General features: G+C 40.7%; 2 protein-coding genes across 2 annotated transcripts in view; one reads left to right on the forward strand and one right to left on the reverse strand.

Annotated features, from left to right (window-relative positions):
- The window catches only part of nup188 (nucleoporin 188), an 18,044-nt gene extending 4,737 nt beyond the window's left edge, over positions 1 to 13,307 (reverse strand). Inside the window, exons 1-33 of the mRNA XM_034897200.1 lie at positions 13,203 to 13,307; positions 11,702 to 11,756; positions 11,302 to 11,375; positions 11,127 to 11,211; positions 10,937 to 11,017; positions 10,586 to 10,630; positions 10,379 to 10,471; positions 10,136 to 10,255; positions 9,761 to 9,972; positions 9,394 to 9,508; positions 9,065 to 9,265; positions 8,232 to 8,312; positions 8,048 to 8,140; positions 7,835 to 7,954; positions 7,623 to 7,749; positions 7,288 to 7,446; positions 6,423 to 6,549; positions 6,207 to 6,294; positions 6,019 to 6,095; positions 5,798 to 5,912; positions 5,503 to 5,623; positions 5,348 to 5,414; positions 4,599 to 4,724; positions 4,239 to 4,479; positions 3,929 to 4,135; positions 3,610 to 3,779; positions 3,437 to 3,506; positions 3,273 to 3,340; positions 2,978 to 3,173; positions 2,470 to 2,547; positions 2,260 to 2,345; positions 1,999 to 2,144; positions 1,728 to 1,906 (exon numbers count right to left, since the gene is read on the reverse strand). Of these exons, the coding sequence (XP_034753091.1) occupies positions 1,728 to 1,906; positions 1,999 to 2,144; positions 2,260 to 2,345; positions 2,470 to 2,547; positions 2,978 to 3,173; positions 3,273 to 3,340; positions 3,437 to 3,506; positions 3,610 to 3,779; positions 3,929 to 4,135; positions 4,239 to 4,479; positions 4,599 to 4,724; positions 5,348 to 5,414; positions 5,503 to 5,623; positions 5,798 to 5,912; positions 6,019 to 6,095; positions 6,207 to 6,294; positions 6,423 to 6,549; positions 7,288 to 7,446; positions 7,623 to 7,749; positions 7,835 to 7,954; positions 8,048 to 8,140; positions 8,232 to 8,312; positions 9,065 to 9,265; positions 9,394 to 9,508; positions 9,761 to 9,972; positions 10,136 to 10,255; positions 10,379 to 10,471; positions 10,586 to 10,630; positions 10,937 to 11,017; positions 11,127 to 11,211; positions 11,302 to 11,375; positions 11,702 to 11,756; positions 13,203 to 13,243 (3,864 nt within the window). The 5' untranslated portion in view covers positions 13,244 to 13,307. The remainder of the gene's footprint in view (positions 1 to 1,727; positions 1,907 to 1,998; positions 2,145 to 2,259; positions 2,346 to 2,469; positions 2,548 to 2,977; positions 3,174 to 3,272; positions 3,341 to 3,436; positions 3,507 to 3,609; positions 3,780 to 3,928; positions 4,136 to 4,238; positions 4,480 to 4,598; positions 4,725 to 5,347; positions 5,415 to 5,502; positions 5,624 to 5,797; positions 5,913 to 6,018; positions 6,096 to 6,206; positions 6,295 to 6,422; positions 6,550 to 7,287; positions 7,447 to 7,622; positions 7,750 to 7,834; positions 7,955 to 8,047; positions 8,141 to 8,231; positions 8,313 to 9,064; positions 9,266 to 9,393; positions 9,509 to 9,760; positions 9,973 to 10,135; positions 10,256 to 10,378; positions 10,472 to 10,585; positions 10,631 to 10,936; positions 11,018 to 11,126; positions 11,212 to 11,301; positions 11,376 to 11,701; positions 11,757 to 13,202) is intronic.
- A 1,308-nt stretch (positions 13,308 to 14,615) lies between these two features.
- Positions 14,616 to 18,389, forward strand: dolk (dolichol kinase). The gene is made up of 2 exons (XM_034897245.1): positions 14,616 to 14,780; positions 15,383 to 18,389. The coding sequence occupies exon 2, from the start codon at positions 15,424 to 15,426 to the stop codon at positions 17,092 to 17,094; it is 1,671 nt and encodes a 556-aa protein (XP_034753136.1). The 5' UTR covers positions 14,616 to 14,780; positions 15,383 to 15,423; the 3' UTR covers positions 17,095 to 18,389.
- Positions 18,390 to 18,733: the final 344 nt, after the last annotated feature.

Raw genomic sequence — 18,733 nt, forward strand, 5'->3', positions numbered from 1 at the left:
CACACACACACACACACACACACACACACACACACACACACACACACACACACACACACACACACAGTACTGTGCCAAAGTTTTAGGCAGGAATGAAAAAGTGCTGTAAACTAAGCATGCCATGTTTATTTTCATCAATTAATAAAATGCAGTGACTGAACAGAAGAGGATTTTAAATCAAATCAATATTTGGTGTGACCACCCTTTGCCTTCAAGACAGCATCAATTTATCGCGGTACACTTGCAGTTTGTGAAGGAACTCGGCTGGTACGTTGGTAGTTCCAAACATCTTGGAGAACTAACCACAGATCTTCAGCGGCTGTAGGCTTCTTCAAATCCTTCGGTCTCTTCATGTAATCCCGGACACACTCGATGATGTTGAGTTCAGGGCTCTGTGGGGGCCATGCCATCACTTCCAGGACTTCTTGTTTTTCTTCACACTCAAGATAGTTCTTAATGACCTTGGCTGTATGTTTAGGGTTGTTATCCTAATCAATTGGGGGCCAATCATATGCCTCCCTGGTGGTATTGCTTGATGGATAAGTATCTGCCTGTGATTCTCAGCATTGAGGACACAATTAATCCTGACCAAATGTCCTACTCTTTTTCCAGAAATGCAGCCCCAAACTTACAAAGATCCTCCACCATGCTTCACTGTTGCCTGCAGACTCTCATTAGCGCTCTCCCGCCCTTCAGCGGACCAACTGCCTTTCTCACTTCACTCAGTCGACAGCACCTGCTGTCATTTTTCAGCCCTCGTTCCTTTGTTTTTGTGCATAGTTGAGTTGTTTGGCCTTGTTTCCATGCCGGAGGTATGGCTTTTTGGCTGCAGGTCTTCCATGAATATGACTTCTGGCTAGACTTCTCCGGACAGTAGATGGGTGTATTTGGGTCCCACTGGTTTCTGCCAGTTCTGAGTTGATGTCACTAATGTGTTTTTCATCTGCTGCACTACGTTTCCTTGGCCGCCCGCCGCGTCTACGACCCTCAACATTGCCCGACTTTTATAGTGTACCTATAAGAATTGATGCAGGTTTGAAGGCAAAGGGCAGTAATTCACTGTGATTTACACTTTTCTTTTGTTTGCTCACTTTGCATTTGGTAAATTGATCAAAATAAACAATCATTTATATTTTTGAAAGCATTTTCTCACACCTGCCTAGGACTTCTGCACAGCTCAAGACTAATGCAAACACAGTATTGTATATTTTTACCCGAGGCTATAATCTATAATAAGAATTTATCAAATAATAATGTGAACGGTGTCACTCGTATTTAAGAACCTACAGAGCACTAATACCTGAATCTGCAGCTCCCCTTTAAGTTTCAGTTCATTGTTAAGCTTAACTGTTTAAGTTCACCCTCATTGCGTTGGTGAACACGGTGCAGCATTTAGCAGCTAAAGGATTTAAGGACTTAAAGCTGTTTCTACTGTGCCCAAGTGACAAAAGAATAAGATATTGCAGGTTTAAACTAAAAGAATTGTTAAAAGTTATAGTAAAGTATTCAACATTCAAATATCCTTTCTCCCGCCTAAACATTAAGTATCAACATTAAATAATGTTAAAAAAAATATGACAAATTGACATCTGGAGAGATTGATGTTGAAAGTTGAGATCCTTGGCTTGAATATTACACTAACGTCTTTGACTCCCCTGGAAGGAGAAGTGTGGAATTCAAAGTTTAAAGTTTGAATCTACAAACAGGGTCTTGTGTCCTTGTCTCACCCCATCTCTCTGGTCCTTCTGTGGGCCGCGGAAAGAGTCTGTCTCCATGCTGTCCTCGTCCTCCGCTGTGTCCCCCATCTGTCTCATGTGACGAGTATTGTCAATGAGGGCCAGGGCCTCGTCTTTCACCGTCTCACACACAGACAATAACAGCTGGGGCAGCTGGGAAATATCTCCACCTAGATGACAAAGAAATGAATCAACATAAATCAAAAAGACTGAACCACTGCCACATTAGATTCAAAAAGACAACGAAAGACATGCATTGTACCATTGAGTCCCTGAATCTGTAGCACAGAAATAAGTGCAGAGAAGATTTTGGCTTTGGTCCTCTCCATCATCTGCTGGTCGGCTTGCAGGACACTCTCCAGGATCAGGGAGAGGGGAGACAGGATGTCAGGAGCTGTTGCTACCACGCTGGGGACAGAAACAGAATTTGTTAGAGATAAATAAGTTAAGGTATGTCAGGTGAGCCCTGTTGACCGTGACATTAAGGAAACCTATTAACTCCATCAAAGGCACGAATACACACCTCCTCCACTGTTTGAGGAGAACGAGTAGTAGAGTGGCCATCATGGACCCAAGACGAAGACAAGGCACAGACGTGGGCGTAGTCAGCTGAAAGAGACGCAAAGAGTTAGAAAGCTGAACACAAGAAGGGACACAAATGCATGAAAGTAAAAAAGAAATGAGAAGACCAATTAAAGTGAAGATAGAGTATGATAATGCCATGATGACTTACAGCAGCTTTGGTCCCATCCAGGACGTCCATGAAAAGCTTCAGTTTAGTCGAGTCCTCGGTTAGCTGCATCACGTCGGACTGGAAACATAAAATATACCAATCATCATTGCATCACATTTGTATGTTGTCCATTTGCAGATGAGGGCTTGAGCAAAAAAACTACTTAATCTCTCAGGCCACTTCAAGTTGCAGGACGCTCACACCATTCACAAATGAATCAATCACAAATCAATAAATAGAAAGGAATAGTTCTGGAATATATGCTCATTCACTTTCTTGCCGAGAGTTAGATGACACTGATATCACCCTGATGCCTTTCCATTAAACATGAGGTTTAACCTTTACAAAAAAGAACATGTTGTAATTTTATAGGGCCAAAAGAAGGGACCTCCTTCCAACAAGATTTTAAATATTGTTTAAAGACTTGATTTCCAACATAGAACTAGTTCTGATCGGACATACCTAAACATCAAAACCTAAATCACCATAACCATTATTGTGGACATACATGGGTTGTGGAAAGAATTAGCAGCATCCGCCAGGCAGAGATCAACATTTGGGTCTCAGGGAAGGAACTGATGCCTTCCTCCTCCATCTCCGCCACATGGCACACAAGAGACTTGACATACTGAGACCAGTACTCATATCGTCGTGCATTAGAAAACTTTTGAAGTCCATCCTTCAGAGACTGCTCCAGTGAACCACTGTAACAGCACAGACACAATTGACAAAAAATACATGCTAAATAAAAGTGATAAATATGGGAATACTTTTCGTAATGATATCATGGACTCGGAATTTACCTGACAACATAGTAGATCTCCAGGCCGATGATCTTCATGACAAAAGCACACGTCTCCAGAACACAAGGCTGAAGATAACAAAAACAATTCTTCAGTTAACAAACATAACATCATACTCATGCATCATCATTAGCACAGTGTAAAAAAAAAAAAGAGCAAAATACCTCTGTCGTATCCGAAGGTGGGGTGAGGGTCCCAAAGAGAGGCGTTGTCAAATTTTCCCAGAACCTCTCTCTGCATTAAAAAAACATGTTTCTTATACTGTGGTGTTTCAAAACATGCATCACATATTATTCCTGGTCAAAGTAACTCATTTTATCTGAGATAATGAGCTCACTTTGTACGTAAGACAGAGATGGCACTATCTCTGCGATCCTGCCAGAGGGCAAGGAGGAAGGCCAGGGCCGCTCGGTGGAGCAGCGGGGGGCACCAATACTTCCCCTGCTGTTTGGAGTCAATCAGGTCCAACACTACATGGAGACAGCTCCATTCACCAAGCAGAAACTCCTACAGGTTCAAAAATTAATTTAAAAAATTTAAAAATAAAAAGATATTTTGAATCCAGATGCAGCACTACAAAAAAAAACAAGATTATAACAAAACAAAACAAAACACACTTACATTTGTTTTACTACACATGTCCCTACAGTTCCTACCTTTGACCCCTCTTTTCCATCTTTGACTTCCAGGTTGAGGAAAAGCTCAATGAGGCCGGGCTGGGTTTCTACAGCAACGGTGAGGAACTCAAGGATCATGACCTTGATCCTCATGTCTTCTGTCTTGCTCTGCAGCCGAGTGAGGAACGCATCCCGGATTGCTGCTGCGTCGTTGCCAAGGCACGCGTAGACTGACATGGGAGCCACCTACAGACAAGATATAAGTTCAATATTACAAATATTTACTTTTGTCAACAAACAAACCCATCATGTACAACAAATATTGAACAAATATATTAAAAGTCCTTACTGTGGCAAGCCTTTTAAGCAGCTGGATTGCCAAGCGAGGCAGTGCTGGGTCATGTTTGTGGTAAATGTACTTGGCCAAGACAACTATGAGATTGTTGCCATGGCCACCATGTTGCGTTAAGGCCTGCTCCAGAGGGGACACAACGTCAGACGGCGGCTTCAAGCGGATGACGTTGTTGGTAACAGAAAAGGCCAGTTTGACTGTCTGGATTAGGATCTGACCAGGACCCTCAGAGCCACAGCTGGACAGCGTCAGAGAAAAGCAAGAAACTGTACTGTTAGCCTATGTCAAAAATATGGAAGGTTTTGGGATAAATGAAACATAATAAGGAAATCTATGTATGGACAATTGTCTGTTCACCTGCTGGGCTGTGCAGCCAGAACCATATCTATGGTGTCCACTCCAACTCCCATGATATTGACAACTGCCTGTCCAGCTTCTGTGTTTGCCAGGCTGTAGATACACAGAGACTGCAAGGTGGGAGTGCTGGAATAAGGAAAAAATCAGTTATTCATTAATTAGTCAAGGCAATCAAATATTTTCATTATTTATAAATCATTTGGTCAATGAAATATCTGAAATGTGTAAACTTTTTACACACTTTTCTATGTGTTTGCTTTGTTCAACCAACAGTCCAAAAGCTAAAAAAAACTTTGCTTTCAAAACATTTTCTTTGGAAAAAAGATTTAAACAATGAATTTGTTGTTAAAATGTAGGCAGATAATAATTGTCGTCGATCAACTAATTAATTAATCTAAAACTAATAGATAAGGATTAAGATTAACATTTTAATATCAGCAAGTATGTGGACCTTGAACTGTGCTATCTTTTAAAAAAGGTCAAGTATAAACTGTCAAATTCAAATTTTACATTAATTGACAAAGCATCATTAATGACCTACATTGGGACATCCAGCACAGGTGTATATATTAATGTGAAATCTTAAAAAGAATTTCTAACAGTATTTAACTGTAAAGTAAAGATTATAGAATCGGAAGTCCATTATTATTATTATTATTCCTAACAGCTTGTTCAAATGTTCACTTGACTGAATTTACCAAACAATGTGCCGGTTATAGAGTTAAAACACTCAGCCGACTTCTCCTTACCTGCCCTGGTCCTCTCCCTCTGGACTTAGATTGAGAATGGCATGGATCAGCTCCAAAATAAGACAGCCTGCAGAAACACAGAGCAGCTGGTGTTTGTTAAGTTTTTCCAGTTTGGAAGAAAACAAAACAACTGTCATTTCAGACATACTCCTTACCTATCCTCTCCCTGACTCCATAGGTGTTGTACCGCCACTTGTGGTACGTAGGCAGCATCTCCTTTAAAACGAGCAACACGCACGGGATCAGGCCCTTGTTCTGTGTGCTGCCAAGCTGACCCTGAAATTAACCAACAGGGAGAAGAGATGAGATATATGATGTACATCATGGCAGCTGGACACTTCAATTGTAGACTTAAACATTCTCTTCAATTATATAGGAAAAAAACACTGTTCAGCTGCCTGTTGGCCAGAAAACATCTCTTTTGGTTTAAAAAAAAGAATAACTTGTTACCTTGACCAGGGTTGTAACGAGACGAAGGAAAGCGATGGTCACAGCATACTCCCCCCTGGGCTGCTCTATCTGGACCAGCAGGTTGCCGTAGTTACCTGCCTTCATTCCTTCAGCACTAGAAAAAAAACAAAAAACAGTTTTGTTCAATACTTTTTTATTTTAAAAAAAACTTAAAAGTCTGATATTTGTTAGTCATATTAAACATTAGGCAGCAGACACACCTTAGACATTGAGCCATGTTGGTCAAAGGGTTGGAGGCAAAGGGGAGGAAACCTGTGTGGTGCAGACTGGACCATACCTGAAGATTTAAAAACAGAAATAGATGAAGGTGTGTGAGGAGGATTCAAGAAAAGTGACTTTAAGTCCTTTTTTACCGCCTGTTCACACTGGAAGGGCCCAGCACACCCACCTTCCCAGGCATCCTTGCTGCCAGTACAGTGAGGCAGTTCACACAGGAGGCGATCACGTCCACTGGAGGGTTGATGACTGACGTTAACCTAACAAGACGTTAATCACAAATGAGAAGACAAATTCATTCTAGGTTTCTAATCAACTGTTTCAAATAGGAAGTACAAAATAAAAACAATTTAAGGGTTTGATGAGTGTCTCTTTAAAGTGAGTTTACCTTTGCAGCAACATGTAGATGCGGGAAGTGAGAGGCAAAAGACAATCCGACACAGTCCAGTCCGTGCTTATTATCTTGTGGACGAGATCCAGGATGGGCTTCACACGTGCACAGTGAGCTATAACATCTAGGAGAAGAAAAGGCACCAATAAATGAATTATGCTGAAACAAAGGAATGCATGTATAGTTATTAAATTATTTTAATAATAAACCAACAGATACCGCAAACATTGTGTAGTTTAGTTCCCCGGTTTACGGAAGTTAAAAGGTCCCATGGCATGAAAATTTCACTTTATGGAGGTTTTTTAACATTAATATGAGTTCCCTCAGCAGGATAGAAATGGCAATAGGTGTAAACCGAGCCCTGGGTATCCTGCTCTGCCTTTGAGAAATGAAAGCTCAGATGGGCCAATCTGGAATCTTGCTCCTTATGAGGTCATAAGAGGCAAGGTTACATCCCCTTTCTCTGCTTTGCCCGCCCAGAGAATTTGGCCCACCCATGAGAGAGAGCTCATGGCTTTCAAACAAGCAAAGTGGCAGTTGGTCAAGGCTGTACCCCCTCCCTTCACATTGCCCCCCCCCCATCTCTCCTCAAAAGCTGCATACTAAGGAAAGCTCATTGTGGGACTGGCTCTAGTGGCTGTAATTCTGTATGGCTGAATTTTGGGAAAGAGACTTCAAATATGGTATGGTATGGTAAAAGCATCCAAAGAGCACCATGTCATGTGACCTTTAAAAAGATAACACTGGTGATATTCTATGCTTTTCTTTCTGTTAACAACATGAAAGACCAAAACCAACCAGCCTTGTCCTTTGAAGCACTGAACAATCATTTGTGAGAACATATGAACGACAAGCTGTGTACCTGCAGTTGAAACAACATGGAGCAGCATCTCCACCTCACAGGTGAAAAGAGTCCAGGAGCTATAGGAGTGCTCCCAGCGAACCACGTAGCCCTGCTCGCCCCCTATCATCACCTGGCCCAGCACTCCTTGTGGCATCCAAAGGTTTGTCTGCCCTGTGCCTGATGGTTGAGATGAAATGTTATAGTGTAGCTACGTCACACAAAAGAAACAGTATCTTTTTTAATTACGCCTATTACAAATGAGCATCAAAAATTCCCCAGTCCTCTGACATGCTAAGGCACACTAAATGATGTACAGTGTGTATTTAAATTTTAGAGTAACAACAGATAATTACCAAGAGGGTAGAGTAGTTTTGGTGTTTGTCTCCTCCACAGTGTCTCATCATCCTTGGATATGATATCATTGGGCTTATGTTTGTAAACTTGCGTGTAGAATGACATCTTATCCAAAAAGTTGTATACCTGTCCCACAGAGGTAAAAGGTGACTGAAAAGTAGAGTCAAACGTTTAGTGTATGTGTATATGTGTGTGCACAAGGGAGAGCTACCTTTTTAACAGTCGACTTGTTTGACAGAAGTGCAGTTAGGAGCTGTAACAGTGGGCCAATCTTGTGGGGGAACATCCCCACTGCACTGTCCAGGATCATTCCCAATCCCATGTTGGGTTTCTGGATTAAAAACAGAACAAATTATCAACAGTTGAAATATATTTGTTTTTATCCAATGTTATCGCTACCTTCTCCTCAGTGTTTTTGCCTCACCATTTCCCAAAAGACTTCAGCCAGGCTGGGTGCAGAGAGGACCTCACAGGCTGCATCGATCAGGTGGGAGCATTGCGTCGCCACACCGTCAGTCTGTCGCGTGCATTATGATAAGGCAAGTTACACATATGATAGTACGGAACGTTGAACATACTCTATATGCATGTAAAATCTAGATGTATACCTGCAGGCTTTCCTCTTCAAAAGAGGTGATCACAAATGAGAGGAGACCATAGATACACATCTTTGCTGTGCTTGCTGTACACTGGAGAGAAGAAGAGTCCAAGGGTGACGGATAAAATGTTATATGTAGTATAACAGTACAAACACATATCTGAGAATAGACATTGGCACCTACTGGTATGTTTATGTTTGTGTTACTGTGTCATTCATTTTAACAGGACAAAAATTGTTTTTGGTGCACAAATGTGGTGGTTTGTCAGACAAAGATTTAGCAAAGCTGAGAAACTATATTTCCTCAGTGCATTGTCTTCACTTCAATGTCTGACTGCACTGCAGATATAAACCACAGCTTGAGGGTTATGATTATAAACCTGAAGTCTGATTTAGCTCAGGTTCTGACTATAAAATGCCGGGTGGTTTTCATTCTTGCCATGTCATTACAGGCTGGTTTAGGTCTGAGGCCCCATATGATTACATTTAACCACCTAGTAGAGAAAAACAGAAGCACTCTCAAGCCTAAGGATAAGATAAAAAAATCTGTGGCTCTTTGACCGTTGATTAGATTGTGGGTTAAGACCTTGTGAAAGGACATTTTACTTCCGTAACTTTATTCAGAAGTATACAGTAACAAAGTATCATTTAAGCAGTTTTAGGTAATAGAAGCAGCAAAGAGGCAAAGGTTGTCCAAAGTTCTTAAATGGTTTTAGTATATGTCACAAAAACTACTATTTTGTCTAGTATATGTCACAAAAACTATTTTAATTAAAAGTTATGGATCTATTTCTCATCTTAGGAACTTTAGTTTTGACCAAGTGTGTATCTATGTTCTCTTACATTATTTCCTGAGACTCCAAGGCCTTTCAGCATGGTTGAAATATACTTGAACACCCCCAGCTGCAAGGCAGTGTTGCCTATCCTCCTGACCACAGGGCTGGACTCGTCTGGTCGTAGAGTGTGTCTCAGCAGGACCCAGGCCAGCAGCACGGGCCCATGATGAGGGATGTCACCAAATGTTAGCAGCAGCTGATCCATCTCCTTGAGGAAACAGAGGAAATAGGTGCCTAAATCAGTTTACACACACACACTGTTTGGTTGAGTATCATTGCTCTACAGTAACATTTTAAAATATTTGTGACTGCTCCATTTAGAGACTGGGGTCAAACCTTGATGACGTCAGGAGCGCTGGAGAACTGATGCTGCTCCGTACAGTCTTCCAGGGCACACTTGTGCAGGAAGTCTATGTCCATTCCCTCAACCAGGATAAGAGAGCTCAAATATCTGCAGGGCAAAGAAAGCAATTACAGACAACACAATGACAATAAGCAATGTATTGGATACATTGGCCTAAATGCTTTTTGCAGACGTATTGTTTCTGTGTTTATGTCAGCCAATAAGTAACAACAAATTGCAGTACAGTAATGTCACATGAAGGTACATCTTAGAAGTCACATACCAAAAACGGACGAATGGTACAGCTCACTTTAAACAAATGAACTTCACATACACACGGATGCTATGAGCTGCTCTTACCCAATGCGGTCAACCAGTGAGTCCATGCTCTTGTCTACTAGGTGTCTGTTTGTCTGCCGCAAACCAAAGCCTTGTTCTTTGAACATTTTGGTGAAGCTCAGCAGGTCGGATGGGCTCATCTCAAAGTAGGCATAATACAGAAAGATGATCTCCAGCAGCAGAGATTGTTCCTTAAGACACTGCAGGAACCATAGTGACACCTGCCTCTCAGTCTTGAAGTAATATAATGAAAACAAATGGCACCATCAGTTATGACCGTCATATCAAACAGAAGAAATGTGAGCAATATGTGGTATTTACATTAGATCTAGGTTGCAACATACATTATTATGGTATTGACCAGCTCTGAACCAAACATATGAACCAAAAAATCACCATGAGGTTTCCGTGAGTTTCCCATGTTGGTGCTTCTGCTTTGAAGAGATTCTCGAACTGTGACTGGTACCTGCTCACCAGGTCCTTCTCCAGTTTATTAACACAGTTGCTGTACTCAGGCTGGACAAAAACAAACACACCCAGAGTTATGTTATTTACAGAAGCAACTACAAATAAGCAGATTTTGCAGGGCAATTGTGTTCTTCAATTATCTGATGTGACCCAAATGCAGCTGCTACTCACCCTGTAGGGATGTCGCTCATCCTGAAAGTATGTTAGCAAGAGCAGGACACATCTGAGCAGACACATGCGCTCCTCATAGTAATAGTCAGCTACCTGTGAAAGCACAAACCATAATACTCAATGGATTAAATATAAACAGGTAACTATCATGCTGAATCAAGTGTAACTTTACATTAAGTAGAAATGACTGCAGATCTCTGTACTGACCTTCAGAAGCAGTGCTTGGCTTTGTCGCTCATCCTTGAGAACAACCTGTATGGAAGACTCTGATTAGCCACCATCTGAATATCTTTCATTATATCATCTTCTTACAATCTTTGAGTTTCTTGTTCCTCATTAAATATGGTTACCCTAATCAATATATATCATAAGTGAGTGTAGCACTAATTCCCACATACGAAACACAGTATTAATGAAAATTAATTACTAGGGGATACATAAATTAAATTATAATATTTCTGTAAAAACTGGCCGTTACTTTTTTGTATGCTGCATACAAGCACGCCAAGATTTCTGACAAGACACAAATCCCCACTTCTATATAAGCGGAACAGACACCTTTAGCGAATCACGAGTTCCTCTGTAGTCCTCCTGTAGGTAGCACTGCAAAAGCACCACACTCTGCTGCTCATCAAGACCCTATAATATTATTGGAGAATAAAATAATGATAAAATGATCATGGAATGCTCCACCAAACGAAGACAGTTAATCATATATTTAGATTAAACAGAAATGTTAATTTCTTACCAACAGTTTACTGATCCTCAGACCAAAATCCTTTAAGGGTTGTGCAACATCTTTTTTCTCCTTCACTTTCGCAGCAGAGGATGAGCTAGAACAAGTGATGCTAACAATTACCCTTTCAGTTGTTGAGAAGAGTGTTATTGATGTTAGGATCAAAATAACCTATACAATAACCTACCTGGGTGGCCGATAGTAAGTTAGTCCTTGATGCAGTCTGTCCCAGTGTCTGTCAAGCTCTGCCTCTATCTGAGCCTGTTTCCGTCAAACATAACAAGAAGAGGGAAAATTACTTGTGTCCTTTCTGTACCGTCTAAATAACAATGTGCTTTGAGTGGATGACAAATGCATATTTTTATTTTAAGGTTATCGACTAATACTAATATTTCTATCAATTTTATTCATTCAAACTCACTCAAAAAAGATGATCCTATTATTTATACATGCAAGAATTAAAGTACTGATTGGACCATATAACCCCCTCAAGACAAGCCTATCACAAACTCTGACTCAACCGCCACACTGTTGTAGTAGCTGCGCACACTAAATGGTACATAAGAACGTGTGGCAGAAAGACATACCGGCTCTCGCAATGCAGATCTTCCCAGCAGTATAGTCCATAATTCTCGACTGCTCCTAAGAGAGAGACCAGTATATTTTAGCAAATACATTGATGTAGATGACACAGGGAAGGAGCCATTGATGTAGATGACACAGGGAAGGAGCAATCAGTTCATCTTTAATGGGGGGACAATATAAATATACATTAATCTACTGACGTTTCTACAACATGTATACTGTAGAAGCTATTCTTTTAACAACTATGATCCAGGGCTGCTTAATTATGGAAATTAATCATAAATGTAATGTTGCAATTATTGAACATTAAAGTAAACAGTTTTTAAAAAGTGGAACAACTAAACAGTGAACACCTATAACAGTAGAATTTCCTTAAATACTTTGCCCATTCAGAACACAAGCATTCTACTTGCAAAACTTATTGTGCAAAATAATCTTCTTTCCCGATTATTTTATTTGTTATTTTTGTGATCATTAGGAGCTGAAATCGTAATCACGATTACAATGTTGGTTACTTGCACTGCCCTATTATGATCAAGGACTTTCACCTGTCAGACATTTAACTAGATACACCAAAAAGAAACATTTCTGTGTGGTAATTATATCAGTAAACAGTTTCACTATGAAAAAATGGAAAAAAAATCGCTATTTTAATATACCAGTATTGCGACAAGAAAGTACATTTACTGTGATGTTCTTTTTTTAATGTCGCCCACTCCTAAGATTGTTCCATGTACCAACCGGGTAAACAGTGCCTAATTATGAGGGTTGATGTAGTGTCACTGCAAGCCTCCAAACCTAGTGGATACATACAGACACCTGCTTTGAAGCTTTTAATAATCCCGTCTTTGGTGTCACAGTCCCGTTAATGAATTGCACTACATAACTCATGTACTTTGAAAGGATGCATTTTAAACACACTCACATTTTAAGTTTAACTGACTGCAAAAAAAAATTAATAAACTGTGTTTGTGTGATTTATCAATAAGTTGAAGGCTGGGATAGTTTCAGAAGAGGGTTGTGGGTCCATTTACAAACAAATGCCAAAGGAAATGTTTTCCATTCAAAAAACTGTAAGCTAACGTACTTTGTCATGGCAATCTGGCCAAACACTAGCGTTAGCCTCTTCTTCTTGGTCAAAACCAACCATTGTCGTTATTGTAGCAAATTTTAAGCGTTTTAACTAGAAATACGAGTCTGCTCTTCGTCCAGTTAAATAACTAGTTCTAGTTTACGAGTGAGCTCCACAGACATGCTGTTGTTGTCATGTGGCTAACACACCGCGCTGCTAAAAAGCCATTCAAATGTTCAACTGCTAGCACTTGCTAAGCTAAGTTAGCGTGGTGCCAACAGCTCATAAGACACACTGTCAAACATAAATGTTGCTGCCGATGGGGACTAATAAATTGACATGTTGTGTAGAAATGCTTAATCGTCAGTAAATACTCAACAACTATTTAAACAACGTATACATTAGCTAAAGTTTGTTGCCATTCTGCCTACCTGACGCTCATCTCTGATTCCGCCATCTTCGTTCCTGCCATCTGATTGGTGGCTGTGCTGCATCGTCATAGCCGTCGTAGGCACATTCTTCTTCGCTGGTATTCTGTTCTGCACTTCCGCATTTCCAAATGCTTCACTTAATTCTTTCATTACTCGTTTTTTGGTAGGATAAATTTACGTTGAAAAGACATGACTTTACAAAAAATAATACTCACCAGTTATAAATCCTCCAACAATTAACAATAAGTCAGTTATTTATCTTTATGCTAGCCAGATTTTACACCAATATAATGAAATTCTTGAGAAAAGTACCACTCCATTATAACAAACAGATCAGCATACTGTATATATGTTCAAATACTATGACACAGTGAAAAACTTGTAATTACAAACTATACAAAATTATATTATAGAAACAATTAATTTACCTGATTAAGTAAATCTCGTCATTCTTTTTCTTAATGCACATTTCTGTCATGACATGAGTTAGCCTATATAACTCTTTATATACATTGCACTGCATTTCATGACGTATTTTATGAGTGCGAAATGTTTTGTGAAAAAAATAGTCAATAATAATATAATTGCCTAATATTGACATCCACCGATTTTCAAATGTTTCACTTATTTTTCCATAACCATAAAAAGTAAAGCGGCAACTTCTTCCTATTCCTCTACAACTATTTTACAATAGTAATCCGTTCCACACATTACATCATACCGCAGGTCCTTCATTCCAGCAGCAGTCAGACTCTTTAACTCAATATTATAATGTAGCACTGCTAGCTGACATGAGCAATCACTATGCAACACTGTGCATATTTATTAATATATTACTCCGTGTCACCTCCTACTGTGCAATATGTAATTTCCATTCTGCCGCACCTTACACATCTGTGTGTATATATCATAGACCGTTAATATGCAGTCTATGTGTGTGTATGTGTGTATATATATATATATATATATATATATATATATATATATATATATACAGTATATATATATATATATATATATATATATATATATATATATATATTACCTGTCTGTTTATAAATAGGGTGTAAAAGTATACACATTATCATTATTGTTATTACAATGATTCTTTTTTTTATTCTAATACTTTTTGTACATTTTTATTGTACAATTCCCCCAGTGTGGGATTAATAAAGTCCATGTTATCGCATCTTATTTATAAGCACGCTCATTTATAATGTGTGGTTCATGTCCATGCTGAACTAGCTTGTATATGTAGATGGAAAAAAAACAAAAAACGATGCGCTTTCTTTGCGACATAGCACCTTAACTGTTTGTTTAATTAACATAATAAATAAAAATATGAAATACATACGAAACAGTGGCTGATTACCGGACAGTAAAAATACACTAGCCAGATGCATTGTGGGAAATGTAGGAGTTATTTTCGTGGTTGTACCACGTGACCTGGCTGTCAAATATGGCCCCCTCCTTCTGGGTGTGAGAGAAACGACAACTGACAAAGGAAGGGAATCCAAGAAGGACTGCAGCGACTCCCTTAACCCCGCGCCTTCGTCCAGATAACACTGCACCTATGTGGTACGTATGCGGGTCTTCGTCAGCCTGGATTGGAATTCCATTCCGCCAGCAGATTTGCTCTCTGTCTCGTTGTGATAGCTGCATTTCGCCGCTAGCTTGATGCTGTCCGAGGTTGCAGCATCTTTGCAGAGGGGACGCGTTTCCCACTTTGGTGCTGCTCCACGCTGGACTGCATTAGCATGGGTGAAACAAAGATGATGGGAGAGTTGTTTTTTATTCTTCTTTTCGCCCTATCCGTCGGATGTTTTTATGTCCCTGTGTCACACAACCTTCACAGCTGATTCAGCACAGTAGAAAGTCAATCCCCCACAGTACTAAAGGTTGCAGCTGATGTAGAGAGATTTCGCCTGGGCTCCCTGTCATGTGCTAAAATAGTCGTGTGGATTTCATACTGTTAAGTGTGCCCATGGTTCATGAAGAAAACCGATTAAGTATGAGCAAGGTTCACTGATAGATAAGATGACTCATGGAGTCATTGAACCCAGTCTTACAACTACTGGATTCAGTAATGCCTATTTTTTTTATAATTCTATTCTGTGGTGACTTGTATTCTTCGTCTTGACGGGTAACTTAACTGATTTATTTCCTCTTTCTTTTTTCAGACATTCTTAGCAAGTAAAAAGTGGCTGCCAAATGATGAAGTATGCCTTACAGAGGAAGTGACAAGAGAAGGCCTTCATTGGTGCAGACCATCTGTTCAGATCAACCCTCCTCCCTTGCTGCGAGCCTCCACCCTGCAGCCATGCTGACCAACCCAGTGTTCGTGGAGTCCTGTGTAGTTCTAGCTGTGGTGCTGTGCGTCCACATGGTGGTCTGGAACCAGCACTCCTGGTGCACCATAGCCCTCTTCATCCAGGCTTTCTACGTACAACACAAATGGGACCGTCTGCTCAGGGCGGGGGGTGCCGTTTTCCAGTTCCGTCCTGCAGCGAACAGCGGCATCGTCCCGGGCTCCATGGTGATGCCTTTACTGGGCCTGGTGCTGAAAGAAAAGTGCTCTGCCTCAGGGAATGTCTACTTTGAGCGCTTCTTCATGGTGGTCACCATCACAGGCATGATGCTGGCTCTGTTTCTCTCATTGATTGCGCTGGGCATCACAAGACCCGTACCCACCAACACTTGTGTGATCGCAGGCATGGCCAGCAGTGCTATTCTCTACACGACAAAACAGACGCTGACGGTGTCTGAGGTCATCGAGGTCTTAGAGGTGCTGTTGATCTTCGTTTATCTCAGCCTGATTGTGCTTTACCTGCTGCCACGCTGCTTCACACCTGGAGAGGCGCTTCTCGTTGTTGGTGGAATCAGTTTCATCGTCAACCAGCTCATCAAGCGCTCCCTGAACCTGGCAGATGTCAAAGGTGATCCAGTGAACTATTTCCTGCCGGTCATAGTGGTGGGCTCGCTGTTGCTGGGTGTTTTCTTTGCCCTGCTCTTCTGCTTCATGGAGTCTGAGACCTGGGTGTCATCACTTTTCTTTCACATGATGACAGCCGTTCTGGGTCTGGGAATCCTCATGCCGTGGCTCTCCCTGTTCATCGGCCGGCACCCTATCATGTGGCTGTTGGACTTTATCACGTTAAATGATAGAAGACTTTGTCTGCTGGGGTACTGGGTGTTTCTGGCTGTTGTGGCCACTTGTGTTGTGTTACACCAGAACTACCAGCGCCAGTCAGGGTCCAAGAAGCACCAGGCCTCGACTGTTGTCAGGAAGTACTTCCATCTGATTGTAGTGGCCACATATGTTCCGGGACTGATATACGACAGGCAGCTGCTTCACGTGGCATCTGTGGGTTGCTTGGCAATTTTCTTGTTCCTGGAGTATGTGCGTTATTTTCGGATTAGGCCTCTGGGTCAGCTGCTCAGGCAGCTGCTTACCTTGTTTCTGGATGAGCGGGACTCTGGGCCTCTCATCCTGACCCACGTTTACCTGCTGATAGGCATGTCCCTGCCCATATGGCTGTTCCCCGGGCCCTGCGCCCCCAAGGGGGTACTTCCTGGGGCAGGCGGGCTGGTACCTTATGCAGGTGTGCTGGCCGTGGGGGTTGGAGACACCGTGGCGTCTGTGTTCGGTAGCACCATGGGGGAGATCCGTTGGCCCGGGACTAAGAAAACTATGGAGGGTACCGCAACATCTGTGTTCGCCCAGATCATCGCCGTGGCAATGTTTCTCATCTTTGATGGGAGCATTAATCTAAACTCCACCTACTCATGGATTGTTGGCTCCATCACTCTGGTGGCCATGCTGGAAGCCTACACCTCCCAAATAGACAACCTCCTACTCCCACTCTATCTCTTCATCCTGCTGTTGCTTTGACTGGACAGATGGCACGAACAACAAGTCCAAGCACTGTCCTCAGCTCTTTCTAGGGGGAACAAAGAGTGATACATTTGGAAATGTAAAAAAATATAGATAGTAGACATAACAGAAGTCCCTTTTTAAGAATCAGCGGACTGATCAGCACAAGAAAATAATATTTAAAAGCTGACAGATTAATCAAGTCAGGTAATTATGTCAACCAATCAGTGGGTACAAAAACATCTGCTACTTGTGTGGCAGCAGACGTGAAGTTATCATGACCTTCGAGTCTGTGGCCCTACGGTCACACGTCAGTATCAGTTGCTTTGAGGAGGAATTAGACCATCGATTCAGAATAAATTCCGAAGAGATGTGAGTAAGAGTTGCTAGATATTCTTTGAGCTCCGTCTGCAGTGACAGCGCCGGTGTGTGGTTTCTTTGCATGTCTCCACTCTGACCGCGAGGCTCTCTCGGCCACTGACACCAACAACTCCTGAATTATGCAACAGGAGATTAGCAAAGTGGAAACTTGTCCTTTATACACTTCTGGACTATACGTGGCACATTTTGATCACTAATGGGAAGGTTTTCCTATCTTGTCCCTTTTTATTGCAAATGGATACACACATTTGTATTGCCTTTTGAAGAACATTATTTAAAGTTACCTAACTGATATGTCTTTTTTTCTTAATCAAGATTTTTGTTATTCGATTATTTTGCCTACCCGATGGCAATATGAAGGACTTACTGCTGAAAATATTTGCCTTAAGAAATATATTTTCTAACACACATGACCTACTATTGTAGATTCTTTAGATGAAAGCATGACATCCCCTCTCTACTCTTCTTTATAAGGGCTGATTTTATACTTCAGTATGGCAGAAACTCACTACGCTCTTGCATGACACTAATGTGAAACTTGATACTGTAACATGTACACAGGTATCCTACAGTATACTTTTTTTTAAGGTTTGATGGGACCCTTTAAAGGTACACTTAACATATACATTTCCCTGCATATTTGTGGACACTGTAGAGATATAGCTTGGGCCAAAATGATCAACATGGGTCCTTTCCATATAAGTATAGTTCTTTACAACAATTTAGGATTCTAATTTAAAATATATATTTCTACAGTTAATACCCTGAAACTTGCTTACAGCATGAATTAATTAAGTCTTATGGTTTATGTTCATCTCTAAAAGTTATTTGGTGTTTTTTTTATGTTGTAACAATTTATTTTTATTAGCATGATCCTACTAGTATGTTGTTTTTGCCATCACCCTTACATTTAAAAAATGTAATATTGCATGTTCAGCATCTGAGAAGAGAGAAAACATTGATATGCCTCCTATTTTGGTCAATTTGTTTAATACCCATTTAATGGTTGACAAGCCTGACCTGTGTGACTGACTGAGTGAATAAAAAAACAAACATTACCTTTTTTGGTTTCCCAGTTCGATTTAAAAATTGACATAAGAGGTTTGGAAGTTGTGGTTGATAATCATTCATACATACATTTGAGTTGTTTTTCATTGACGTTTTCTTACCATGAACATACTTGAAAATAGAAATGCCTACTCTTTGTGAAAAAAAAAACAAAAAAAAAACAGGAATCTACGATTTCATTTTGACACAAACTTGAAAAAATTACCTT

This window comes from Etheostoma cragini, chromosome 16, assembly GCF_013103735.1.
Source record: "Etheostoma cragini isolate CJK2018 chromosome 16, CSU_Ecrag_1.0, whole genome shotgun sequence".
Taxonomy (NCBI): Eukaryota; Metazoa; Chordata; class Actinopteri; order Perciformes; family Percidae; genus Etheostoma; species Etheostoma cragini.

What these genes read in the sequence shown, in the direction of transcription:
- dolk (XM_034897245.1), top strand. Translation starts at nt 15,424, where the DNA reads ATGCCTTACAGAGGAAGTGACAAGAGAAGGCCTTCATTGGTGCAGACC.